This window comes from Misgurnus anguillicaudatus, unplaced genomic scaffold, assembly GCF_027580225.2.
Source record: "Misgurnus anguillicaudatus unplaced genomic scaffold, ASM2758022v2 HiC_scaffold_26, whole genome shotgun sequence".
NCBI classification, from domain to species: Eukaryota; Metazoa; Chordata; class Actinopteri; order Cypriniformes; family Cobitidae; genus Misgurnus; species Misgurnus anguillicaudatus.
In genome coordinates, this window is record NW_027395276.1 from 657000 (window position 1) to 671434 (window position 14435).

Sequence of the window (14435 nt, forward strand, 5' to 3'; positions counted from 1 at the left end):
ATCACAGTGTTTGCGGTCCGTGAAAAATGGACAGGTTGTTAATTTTTTGGAAAGGTTTGTGCCTACAGCGAAGGATCCTACACAGAAGTATGAATCAGGCTTAACTTTTTAGCCTTAATGTCAGAGGACAATGATTGGTTAATCCTGACCCCAAAATAAATCCTACCCCAAAGAAACAGAAGGCACTGATTGGCTTTGTATTGAAATTGTTTTGATTGTAGTTATTTTACTATTTTGGTAAGAAGCATCACAATGTTTTAGCTTTCGCTCCATTGTACATTAAAGCATATCCCTTATGGCAATAAAATAAAATAAAAAAATAATTATTTGGCCAAAAATATATTTTTTAAATATTTGATAAATAGATTTTGTAGAAAGCAAAGGTTTATTTTAATATATTTTTTAATTATTTAAAAATTATATTAGAATTTTTTAAAATATATTTACTTTTAACCTTCATATATTAACATATATTTCACAATTTATTTCAAGGGCAACGAAGACATTTCTTATTTTTATAACCCACACAGAAAAAATATATTTTTCTGTCCAAAATATAACAGTTTGTAAAAAATGTATAAACTATGTATAAAATATCAAATTATTTGAAAATATGTATTTGAAAATATATATTAAATTTTAACTAGGGCTGGGCATAGATTAATCTAGATTAATCTCAAACTAAATAAAAGTAATTTTTTGCATAATATATGGGTTTGTGATGTGTTTAAATATTATGTATATTATACACACACACACACACGCACATACAGATATATATATTTTTATTTTTTATATATATTCTAAATTAAATATAAAAAACAACATTTGAATAAAAAATTTCTTATATATATATATGTATATATATATATATATATATATATATATATATATATATATATATATATATATATATATATATATATATATATATATATATATATATATATATATATATATATATATATATATATATATTCAAATGTTTTGAATATTTTTTTTAATATAGTTTTTTATTTATATATAATTTAGAATATATATATATATATATATATATATATATATACACACATGTAAATGTTTCTTAATTACATAAATTAATGTGTGTGTATTTATATATACATAATAATTACACAGAGCACAAACTCCTATGTTATGCAAAAAATTACTTTTATTTTGAATTAGATTAATCTAGATTAATCTATGCCCAGCTATAATTTTAACCTTTTCAAACCTGTTATATTTACAGGTTTGTAACATACAGTACAAAGTATTTCTGTCAATGTGACGTTATTATAAATGCTTTAAAATATATTTAAAAATATACAAAAAATGCCCCCCAAAAATATATTGGCGAACAATACATTTTTGTAAACACATTTAATTTTTTTATTTTGAAATATATTTAAATTATATTTGAAAATATATTATTTTTGCCGTATGGGATAGATTGACCTTACATTGCACTGTAGAGCACATATGAAATTCAATAGTCTGTGTCCACTTTTACATTTAACATTTTTCCAATTTAATACAGCTTTCTCCGTTACATACAAACTGTATTATCTGCATTATAATTTGAGTGATGTTAAATTGGAAAAACGTTCGGTCTGTCCCTCTTTTTCTTGAATAACCGTATGCGCTTGATGAGCTGGCAAGAACTTCACACGTTTGTGCAAAACCCGATGATCCATGTTATTCCAGCATGATCTGAGAATAATCCAAAGAGCATCATGTGCGGGAAACCTGACCTTTTGTATGGAAAAGTAAACATGTGCGGCGTCCAAATTTGCTTATTTGATTAGTGACCCAGAAACAGAATTTGTCTTAAATGCTTCAAGATCCTAAACCGTTGTTCATTTCCAGGTTTACATTAGATTTTATTTTATATAAAAGACAGACAGAACGAAGTACGAAACACCTGAAATCAATAATTGTCTCTAACTAAGCATTTGATCCCTTACGTCCAGATGCTCCAGCGTGAATATGACCGGCTCCGACACGAACACTCGGCTGGACTCTTTGTTGATGGAGGCGGAGAGGATGTGGGAGTTGACGGTCAGGGTGTGGTTTTTGACTCCGCCCTCACCCATCAGTCTCACTGTGGCGTTCTCTGTACTGAGGAAATTCCCCAGATGCTTATAAAGGACGAACACCAACTTGGCAACACCTTGAATTGAAGACAATAGAAGGATTTTAACACTTTTCGACAAAAACACAAGAAAAGCTAAAAAAATTATGTATTGCATGCCACCAGTGTTGAGGAAAGTTACTTTTAAAAGTAATGCATTACAATATCAAGTTACTCCCAAAAAAGTAACTAATTGCGTTACTTAGTTACTTTACATGGAAGGTAATGCTTAAGTTACTTTTAGTTACTTTTGCGTTACTTTTTCACAGGCGTGTACACATAGAGTGCATAATGTGACTATGTTTAGTTTAATTCAGTACATATTTTTTTTCGAATTAATTAAACTAAAAAAGTAACTTGCATTACTTTTTCGAAAAAGTAACTCAAATATTAATGCGTACATTTCAAAAGTTTTGCGTAACTTTACTCGTAGCTTCAAAAAAGTTATATTATTACGTAAAGCACGTTACTTGTAATGCGTTACCCCCAACACTGCATGCCACTGCCCTCCCAAATCCATAAAGCGACGCATATCACGTTTTCAGTATGACCACAAGGGGCACTACAGTAACACGTCAACTAATGTCATAAAGATTAAAGTTAGTTAAAGTTGATTTAACATATAAACACACTTATAGCTTGCTACCTGAATGCTTCCAGACATTTAAAGATTCCTATCGCTCACTGTAACACAAGAACACACTTCAAGTATGTTCAACAGGACCATGTGCTTGTAATGCAATGCAATTTGTGTTTGCATACTGTGCAAAAATATTTCTGGCCTTCGACATGATATGCCTGCCTTGACTACTTTAGAAATCCTCGACTGAAACTTATTCACTTTTGTGTTTTGCAATAAAAGTGTATTTGCTCACCGTTTTTACTGTTTAGTTTGACCATGTTGGCTGAGAGTTGAATCGAGGCTCCTCTCTTGCTGCTCTGTGGAAACCTGAAGTCTTGAATTTGGCCGTCAGTGCTCAACACGTACACGTCCAAAACTGAGCGTAAAAGAGAAAAACAGACACACAGATTATTGGATGTACATCTGTAAAGACGGTTTTCTATTCTTTGGATTTTTACACAGTCACGCGATGCACGCATTCCGCCAAACGCTCAAGCATGAAAAGTTCATTGTTCATTTTCTTTTGTGCAGTCACTGCCCAGCAATTTGGAAACTCAAACACCATAAACAGTGCAATTGTACCAGCGGTGATCTTGATCGAATTACTTTCAGAATAAAGGTCGGCCGAGAAGTTTCTGACAAAGAAAAGCGTTATCACGGCTCTATTCACTCACTAAAAAGATAGAGAACTCGACCAATCAACAGACCCAATCAGATATCAAAAGTAAAAAGAACAGTCTGCTACCATATGAATGTCAAATATGCTCAAGATCAAAACTATCGTGGGTTTTTACTCGGTTTCCCCTGGTGGCTTGAGATAGCTCTGTACTTTGGCAGAGCTGATCTGGGCTGAGCCGCGGTGTGACTGTGGACCGCTCGAGTCAGCCCGAGCTCTCTTTGATGTGTGAAATTACCGTAGGGTCAAGAGGACATCGGTATCAACACAAACCCCTTTCCTCTTCTTCGCTCCAAACACGCTCCGCTCCTCCACTTCGTCTGACAGATGGAAAAAATAAAAACGTCTGCTTCTCTCTCCATCTCATGAGGTGAACGCCGTTGTGCGGCAGGAAATTTAATTAAAACAAAACTGTGTACGTCAAGGAGAAGAAGTTAACGTTTTCGAATGTGCCTCAGGGCTCTGCAATCTGCATTTTTTACTGTATCGTATAATTTTCAAATAAGAAAAAAATTGTTAGGAAGGCATCGAGATGAACGCAGCAGAAATATTTTCTCATTTAAGCCGGGAATGTTATCTTATTAACAATGGCTGCTGTTTGCAAATTTATTGAAATATACCACAGCACTTTTCTAATTAAATCAAGTTAACTTGAGCTTTAATAAAAACGCAAGCCACTTTATCACATTTATGGATAACTGGACTAACATGAATGTTTAAATGATTTTGAAGTTGAAAGTAAGGAGACACTTCACTTACAAAATTTAATTCTGTCATCGCTTTACGTGACCTTCCCGTAAAAGGACACGGGAGCTATTAAGCATCCAAAAGATTGAGACGTGTCATGACAGAAGTCCATATGATTTGTGCGCTATAATCCCATATGACAGTTTGTGATAGGAGCTTTAGCTCTCATATCCCTTACACACACATTCGGTTATGGCGATTATTTGACATTCAAATGGTTACAAAGACGAAATACGGCACTTTTAAAGGGATAGGTCACCCAAAAAGAAAATAATGTCATAAATGACTCACCCTCATGTTGATCCAAACTCGTAAGACTTCTGTTCATCTTCATAACACAGTTTAAGATGTTTTAGATTTAGTCCGACAGCTTTCTGACCCTCCATTGAAAATCTATGTACGGTATACTGTCCATGTCCAGAAAGGTAATAAAAACATCATCAAAGTAGTCCATGTGACATCAGCGGGTCAGTTAGAATGTGTTGAAGCATTGAGAATACATTTTGGTCCAAAAAGAACAAAAATTACGACTTTATTCAGCATAGTCTTCTCTTCCGCATCGGTTGTGCAGCGCACACGTGAGACGTAGATTACGTATGACGCGGCTGACGTGTTATCTGGTGCGCCCCAGCTGTTTTTTTTTGTGCGCCCAGGCTTCATTTACAGTCTGAGGGAAATGCACACTGTAAGTTTGAAAAAAAAAACCTTTGCAAACATGTCTGAGGATAACACGTCATCCGCGTCAGATGCTTCAACACATTCTAACTGACCCACTGATGTCACATGAACTACTTTGATGATGTTTTAATTACCTTTCTGGACATGGACAATACACCGTACATAGATTTTCAATGAAGGGTCAACAATCTCTCAGACTAAATAGAAAACATTTTAAACTGTGTTTTCCAAAGATGAACGGAGGTCTTACGAGTTTGGATAGACATGAGGGTGAGTCATTAATGACATTATTTTTGGTTGAACTATCCCTTTAAAAGTGCCGTAGAATGCAAAACTGTATTTATCTAGGCATAAATGAATAATAAGAGCTCTGTACATGGTAATGAAATATTGTGAGCCTTAAACTCAATTGATTCGTCCTTCTTATATAAACCTTGTCCATGCAAAAGACCACTGGAAAACAGACCAATCTAAACATAACACCAACTATGACGTTACAGTAGAGATGTATACTGCCCTACAAAGCCAAAGCGCAGTAACAACGTATTTGGTCAAAATTGAGTTAAGGGTTGAAATGGGCTTTGTGAGATCTGTTGTGTCTTGTGACAAAGTCTCCTGGTTCAGTTTTGTCCCATTCCAGAGAACCGTGTGTGCCAAAATTGCAGTAACATGATTGACTGCCTGGTGTAAAAAACTTTAAGGGCATTTTTTTCAGTTTCAGTGTTTGCGTAGTTACTGCACTTAGCCTTTGTAGGGCAGTATACACCAACATTAAATTAACTACAATGTTGTTACAATGCTAAAAAAGTTGCAATGGTTGAGTTAGCGTTAAATGCTAGTTAATGCTATATGCTAGCATTTAGGCTGAAGTTCAACTATTGACATTACAGTTACGTTATGCAGGTCCATACTGAAAAATACAACTTACCACTAAGACACATCCATTAACAATCTCCAAATAATTGATTATTACTCAAACATAAAATCTGTATACACACACACAGAGCTACTAAAGGAGCTGCTTTGTGAAACAGCCAATCAGAGCAGAGCTCAACATCATTATTATTCATGCCCCTTCCAAATAAGGTAATAATAGACCATTTCATTCTTAAGGCAATTTCTAGGGTTGTTAATGGACATGTAAAACCATCTCTGGATCATTTTGGCACTTAATAAAGCCACAAACCTTCTATGTAGATATCAGAGAACAATTTAGCAGATTATATTAATGCATTCTTTGGCACCTTTAATACAATAAAGAGAAAAGTTGCCTGGATATTCTGTAAATGTGCTCCTTTTTTGTTCCACTACAAAAAAGGAAAATAAAACCATAATACATAAAGGCTTGGAATATGTAAATAATTAGAAAATGTTTGGGGTGAATTTATCATTCGAAAAACATGACTAGCGTGCTAGCACAGCGCAAGTTTAAGGAGAAATTTCCATGCAGACGACTTGAAAATCAAGGAGGTGGAAAACTATTGAGCCAAGGTTAAAGGGAAAACCATGGCAACCCGGAGGCCTGTGCAGTGAAACGACAGATGAGTGCACAAAGCTGACTTATATGAATGAGATCACATTACTAATAAACTCCGCTGGCAGGGCCCTGGGCTGGATTCTCGCTATGTGAACAGTGAAATCAAGGCTGCCGCATGCTGAGACCTGAGCTAAATCTATTCTGTTTCAAATCCCACCTCTCTGTCTGTCTCAACATTTTCACTAGCTGTAACTGCATCCATTCGAAATGACAAAAATAACGATATCTGCTTACTTAGACGCATCCAAAAAGTCTACCTAAATCACAAATGTAATGCACAATAGAGTCAGTGTTGGTGACAATATGTACCGTAGACTCTTTATCTGATGCCAACTGTATATATAATTCCCTAATAGAAGATTTAAACTCTTTAGCAGACATAGTCATGATTCCCAGAATGGAAAAGGGACTTTCCGTTAACCTTAAACGTCTTGTCATAATAGATTTGTAGGAATACTTCACCAAAAATAAAATTACTCTTTTGAGATTTATTTGAAGGGATAGTTCACCCAAACATGAAAATTCTGTCATTATTTTCTCATCCTCACGTTGTTTTAAACCTGTATGAATTTATTTTTTCTGATGAACACAAAAGAAGATATTTTGACTATAATGGTAAGCACACAGCTAATTGTAACTATTGACTTCCATAGTAGGAAAAACAAATACAATGGAATTCAACGGGTACCGTCTACTGTGTGCTTACCATCATTTATCAAAATACTTCCATAATTGTTTAATCAGATTTGTGCTTATTATCATTGTCAAATATTTTTTTTTGTGATCATCATGTTTAAAACACAGATCCAATATTTTGACCATATCCGATTTATTAGACACGCCTCCTATCCGTTGTCCGTGTTTACATTAAACTCCCGCCCAGACAGAATGCTAGCTTAACTGGGAAAACTGTATCATCATCACTTATTTAAAGTAAAGGCCATTGTTAATGATTACCTTCGGCATCATAATCATTCACATTGTCTTTCTCTGTCATCACGTCTTCCTCTGAAAAACTGTCAAGAACTTTGGGGGGCGGCGGGGTCGTTTGCTAGGTTCATTGCACAAAATTCGCTCCAGCTGATTATAAAATGGGCAAGTCGTTCTGTCCTGAACAGTGCGGTTGTTGTGATCCTTAACTTCCTAATACTTGGCTTTAATGCTTTTTTGCGCTGGCATTACAGCCACGTGATCTCCTCCTTACTTCAGGCGCGAAATGATGACGGTCAGCGCAATCCTTTATGGAACACTGACGTAATAATCAAGCTGAATCGGAAATGTTTGTTTAGACACATTTCGGATGTCTGTACGCGATAAAAATCCACATTTGGGTGATTCTCGCGAAATTAGACTTATGAGGCGTCATGAAAAAATTTTGATTAAAAAAGTAAATGCTATCAAAATAAAAAGCATACGGTTGCATTTAAGGGGAACATTTTCATTACCACAACATGTCCATGACTGGATTTGGGTTCTTTGACATGGAAAATTTATAATTAAAAAATCTAAAAATAAAAAGCTTCAGTGCATGTTACACTATAAACATTTACAGTAAAGAAACATTTAATTAAAATGTAATTATCATTACAACCGTGTTTAATTACCGTGATTTTGAAAACTCGAAGTAAATCCTGTCCAGCCAGAATCAGTTTGACGCAGGCGCACACATGCAACATTGTTTTTTGCACAAGGCGGCATTTAAGAGATAATGTATTGTATTTATTCACTGTAAACTTATTAGACAGATTTATTCATTTTTTTACCACAGAAATAATTTCAGGGACATAAAATATTAAATTGTGATTTTCAAAAATAAAACTTGTTCAAATGTTTTCAGTTCTTTTTGAACATTTCCATCTCATTTGAACAAAACCATGATAATATTGATAAGCGTGATAACTTTAGTCACTATAATCATGATATGAAATTTTCATACCGTCCCATCCCTAATGTAGTGATAATAATAAGGAATATAAATGTGTCCAAGACCAATTTTCACATCCTCCGCAACAATTTTCAATCATTGTTTAAGCCCTCAAGGAACTAACATTGTCAAAAAAAAAAATTGTTGGAAGAGACATAATGGACTGTGACACTCAAGATGGCTACCAGGTAAGCAGTTCTTATTTTTTCTCTCCAGATAAAAGTTGAAATTTTGTTTGTCATAGTACGTAGACAACTTTTTTGTTCTCATTACCGAAACATACCTTAATCTTATATGTGCAAAAAAATGGCTTCAAGTGCTATTAAAAACTTTGATGCTGGCCACTTTCTAAATCTGGATTTCGCGAGAATTACCCATTTGTAAGTGGCTCAGATTGGATAGGAAAAATCGGATCTTGTGAAAAATTGTGTTTACACACGAGCAGCAATATCCGATCTGTGTCAGATGTGAGCACTAAATCCAATTTTGTGCCAGTGTAAATGCAGCCTAAATGATACAAAATTTCATTTTTGGATGAACAATCCTTTAAAGCTCCAAACCTATATAGGTAAGTTGTATAGGATATTTTAATGATCCTTTATTATCCATTTTAAGCTCGAGAGCGGAAGGATCTATTCTCGAGTTCCATGGAAAACCTGAGTGCTTGTGTGTGTCAAATGAGTGACATAGGAGTATGTAAATAATAAAAAATACAAATTCTGGATCAACAAATCATTTCAATTTGTCTACATCAACATTATACTACATTTGCAAGCCATTTTCATTCCCACATTATGATGTATTCATCCACTGGGAACAGATCTGATCCTGGAAAGTGGCAGTTTCCAGTCGATGACGCCAGCTAAAGGAGAAAGCCCTGTCAGACGTAAAGTGAGCTATTACATTCTGATGAAAGATTATAAAAACAAATATTTTTTTCTTTTTTGGAATAACATGCACTGATGAATAGTTTACAACCAGTGCATAAATTGGTTCGTTTTCGATTCCGTGTTGACTTTAATCAAAGGCCAATTACCATAATCCAGATTATCATGATGAAATCAGACGATATGAAGCTATGACCTAATAACTGGACAGCCTGAAATGGCATTTCCTTTCTATAAAAAGAAAATAACTTAATTGGTGGCCTTTAGTTTTCATGGGAATTTTTTTTAAGTGCTAGCTTCAGCCAAAACACTGTACCTTTTCTATTTTATACAACAAACGTGCTTTTATCCAGAATAACTAAGGGCTGCACGGTTACTAAAAGAGTTAAAGTCCATGTAAAGTCATTTCAGATAATTGTTACATTATAAAATGTTAGAAATGTTTGGCTGAAACACATTACAAAAACTGTAAACTATGTTACGCCATTAAAACTTTTTTTTTTTTTTTTTTGAGACTTTTTCACGAGTGAGCGTGGTTTCAGCATCGACAGCGAACACATCCCCAGTATTTAAGAGCAGAACATCCTGCCTTTTTTCCCAAGATTTATTAACTTATTTTATTTATTTGCCTTTTTTAACATTTTTAATGGTTAATATTCTATTTTCTGTGCTGTAACAAACTGAGAACACATTAAAATGTCAGACTTTAGCATGCCTTCAATATTTATCTAATGGATTATTAACTGCTGTTAAAAATTTCTGTAGAAACGACAGTATTAATGGCAGCTGTTTGCCAGTAACTTATTGTAGATTTAAATTGATGTTATTTACCGGCAGCAGATTGTTCAAAGTTAAATGAACATTAAACATTAACAAGTCTTTATCTGTACAGAATACAACTAAAATAACAGCCTCAAGCAAAGCATTCTGGAAACCAAAATCTGAAGAAAAAAATAAATAAAAGCAGAAAAAGGTTGATGAGGATTTCTGGTTCCCAGAATGCTTTGTATGAGACTCTTATTTTATAGTTTTATTCTGTAAAGATAAAGACTTGTTAATGTTTAATGTTCACTTAACTTTAAACAAACTGTTGCCAGTAAATAAACTACATTTAAATCTACAGTAAGTTACTAGCAAACAGCTGCATGACTACAGCAATTTGTTTTACAGATAACTTTAGACACAATCTATTGCTGTAAAATGAACAATTTCTATGAGACTATACTATAAGTACTGTACTTTATGACCAACATTGTCAGACTTGACTAAACTAGTGTGGTCTAGACTAAAGTAAATCTAACCTTAAAAAATGTCTTTGCCTAACTAACCTGAACAAAAAAAAAATTCAGAATGTAGTACAATAATTTAGCTCAACTTCATTGGAAGACCAATAGTCATACAGCACAAGTCTGATCTTTCTGCATGTACTACATGACCTAAGGGCAGATTTGAAAATCCCACTGCATTACCTTTCTGAGTTCTGGTTTATCTTTACCGTTTTGTTGTCATAGTTGATAAACATTTTTGGTGTTTCCCAGGGGTCTGTTTTAGGGCCACTTCCGTTTGCAACTTCATCATATTTACCTTGTGCAAAAACATTTCAGTTTATTTTAAAATCCCAACAATTCTTATAATTTTGTTTGCATAAATAAAGAACTAACCAGAACAAACACAAGTTAAGTGCTCAAGTTATGTCTAAGTTTTACTAAGTGTCTAGCAGTGGCGGCTGGTGATTTTTTTTTTTTTTGAAGCACACGATGCGAAGTTCGTCACAACATGTATGTGAACGACACAAACACAGTTAAGTCCAACTAATGACAGTCAATGGCAATGATTTTAATATGATATACCATAAGATATTATACGTATTTACATTATACATTACCAAGATAGATTATACCCAATTAAGTGGGTCGCAAAAGTTTGGGAAATCCTGTTTTACCACACTGTCACATTATTGGCAACTTTTCTAAAGTCCACGTGTAGATTTGTACAGCTTGTGGACTGGGTGAAGAATAATAAACCTTGGTTGGAAATCTTAAGATAGGCTGAAATGAAACCGCAAATGCGATCTGAGACTTGACTCATTCTCTGTAAACTCTTGTCAGAGAGTCACATTCCAGCAAATCAGTGAATCCTGTTTTCTCCGACGCTTAGCAGATTCTCATATCTCCGGATATAAACATCGCAATCAGTGCACTGATTTTTTGAGCCAGGATCGAATCTGCCGGGAAAGGTTCCCTAAACGAAACATCAAGAGGTTTGCAGCGTGTAGAGTTACTTTATGCTGTCTTCTCGTTCTGTGGACTGACAGGGAAAGGTGATATCCGCAGAGACGAGCGTAGGGGTGCGCGCCGTGTTAAAAGAAGAGCACGACACTCATCTGAAGGATTCTGCAAAAAGTAGCCTTTTGATCTACTAAGGCCTGGACCTACTGGCGAGCTGATATCCTCCCAAACGTTTTTCAAAAGTGACATGGACTACCTTACTGTGAGATCTTTAGATTGTTAAAATGCTGGCACAGCACGATTGAAACGTGATCAATTAAATCATCTGTACCTCGCTTTATCCAACCTTCATCATGCGAAATTTTGGTTTAAAATATTATTCTGTGGAGAACATACGGCAATTGAATAACATAAACGAGCAAAGCAGTATTTTAAAAAACCATGTTCAGTCAAGTATAGTTTAAATCATATCTGAACACCAGCAAACTTTCATTCAAAACATCAGAGCTGAATAGAGGATGAAGCCGCTGTCGAAAGACTCGTCCAAGCTGTTCTGTCGGATTTCCATACTGTGCAGTCTGCTTTAATGCATGTTTGATAAATAATAGATATCAGCTTTACACTTCCTTTACCTCTGAGGATCTGCTCAGAAAAACTTCTCCATCCACATTTCAGAAAGGAACGCTGTATCTATTTCAACCAATAGCTGCTCACCGCAAGTGGCCGATCACATGGGACAGGTTTCGTTTTAAGTGTTGGTTTATGCAAACATGAACTAGGTCGACGTGTTTGACTGCTGTTACGTTTTTTCGATATCTCACACCATGAGTTGTGTTTTTAAGATGTCAAGTTAAGTTAGTAAAAAGTTCAAGTTAGAAATGTGTTTTAAAACACTGGCATTCAATTGCAACAGTGTGATTTATGTGATCGGTGGCAAGCTGGTTGAACATAAAATTTGAGAAGACCTTTTAACCGTAGTAAACTTGAGATGCACCAATATTATATTTTTCCACCGATTCCGATAGCCGATTAGTCAGACTGATATCTGCCAATACCATTAGTTTGTGGCAGAGGCGAGGCTACATAAGGGCCAGGGTGGCACTGGTCATTTGAGAGTAGCCATTAAGGTCCACCCTATTTCACCAAGGTCCACTCAATTTCAATTTCTGCCCTCGCCACTGGTTTGGTGTAGGGAGGCACCAAATGTTCGCCAACCGAAATTTTTCGGCCAAAAATAGCAAAAAACTATTTTTCAGTGTTCGGCCGGACAAGTGAAAAGGCTGAATACATTTAACCAACCAATGAGATCTTTGATGACGCGATAGTAACCAGCGCAAAGTGAGAGACGCACAAATGCAGCAACATGTTGTTAAAAGCATTTAAAAGTTTAAGAAAAAAACGCGAAAACATATAGCACCTCATGTTTAATTTATTATTTAAAATCAAGAAATCCTGAACACCATGCAGCGTATAAGAAAGACACGAAGGTGATCATGGGTATTTGTCTGTTGAATGCACAAGCACAGAGAACGAAAGACTTTAGCTCTCCATCTCATGTCATAGAACGACAAAGAGCGTCAGCAGTATGTAATAAAAACTTCCTAAAACAGTAAAGTCCTACAATGACAAAAACCCTTACAATAAACGATAAATAAAATGTTTATTACGAATAAGCTTTTTGTTTGATCGCTTTGTTGAGTCATAGTGTGTAAAATTGCTTTTATCGTCCGATACCGAATATTGGCCGATATATCGGTGCATCTCTACTTGAAACCATTATTTTTGGAGGTGAACTGGTAAGATAGACTATTCTGAATGCATCAGTGTTGTGGCCCATTATTAACTCTTTCCCCGTCATTAATGAGTCATCTCGTCAATTAAAAGAAAACATTTGCATAAAAAACGCGTTCCTGATTAATTTTTATGTTAACCCCCTGGGGTCCAAAAACACGCCGCCGCGTTTTGACGTGCTTTTTCCTTATCATGGCAGAATCAACTTAAAATACTCCATCATTAATAATCAAACACTTACATGTTTGACATCATTTGACACGGTAAAGGGTCTTCTTTAATATGTGTTCATTCACAATAACAAGAGATATTTGTGTTTTTGTCAAATAAAGAAAATAAACAGGGTGTGCATCCAGACATTTCTGTCTCTCAAAACACGTTACAAAAATCAATTGAAACTCCGCGAATACTCGTCACACAAACATGATACACATATCCAAAGAAAGCCTGAAATGTCTACTTTTAAACAAGCTAAATATAATCGAAAACAAATAATGCCTGTTTATATAATCTGCATTTAATCTGCGGTTATCCACTAGATGGTACAATTACCCAATTTATGAAAAAACTGAAGCCAAAATGATATTTACTTTTTTTAAACTCTGTGTATGTTTTGCTAATCGTTCTGAATCTGATCTCTAACAAAATTCCTTCACAAAAATGCAATTATTTTAGCTTTTTGCTAAAACTTTTGTATTTTCTTTAAATACCCATATTTAAGAGTTTATAAGCAGAGAAAAAATAAAGATAGGATGAAAGTTTTTTTTTCCCTATTTTGTTTGTTTGAAAGCAGAGGGTCTATTCTTGCATGTGATATATTTGTATGTTTATATATTTTTTAGAAGAAAGTTTTCCTGGAATGCATTTTGTAAAACTTGTAAAAATCATAAAAAATGCTGGCGGGCAAAAGGAAGGAGTTAAAGCAAGGTATTAAATGGCAGCAAATCATGCATTGATACCACAGTTAAAGAACCTCAATGTTTAAAGTTTGTTTACGAAAAAAGTACAACAAAAGAAGTTTCTATTCAAAACCTGACACAGCATTTGGCATTCATACTTAGGGCCATTTCAGTACAGGATGTTACATAAGACGAGCATGCTGGCACTTGAGGACTTTGGGAACAAGAGTATGCACTACAATAACGATTGAACTCACTCAGAGAAATAGTGAAGGGTAATCTTACTCCCTCCCGCACGGCCACTTGCCAATTCTA

At 34.8% G+C, this 14435-nt stretch overlaps 1 protein-coding gene across 6 annotated transcripts in view; it reads right to left on the reverse strand.

The window, feature by feature from the left end:
• The window catches only part of LOC129443133 (adhesion G protein-coupled receptor L2), a 160770-nt gene that overhangs the window by 37449 nt on the left and 108886 nt on the right, over positions 1-14435 (reverse strand). For all 6 annotated transcript variants that reach the window (XM_055203557.2, XM_055203555.2, XM_055203556.2 and 3 more), the window contains 2 exons: positions 3007-3129; positions 1965-2170 (listed from right to left, as the gene is read on the reverse strand). In XM_055203557.2, coding sequence (XP_055059532.2) covers positions 1965-2170; positions 3007-3129 — 329 coding nt within the window. The remainder of the gene's footprint in view (positions 1-1964; positions 2171-3006; positions 3130-14435) is intronic.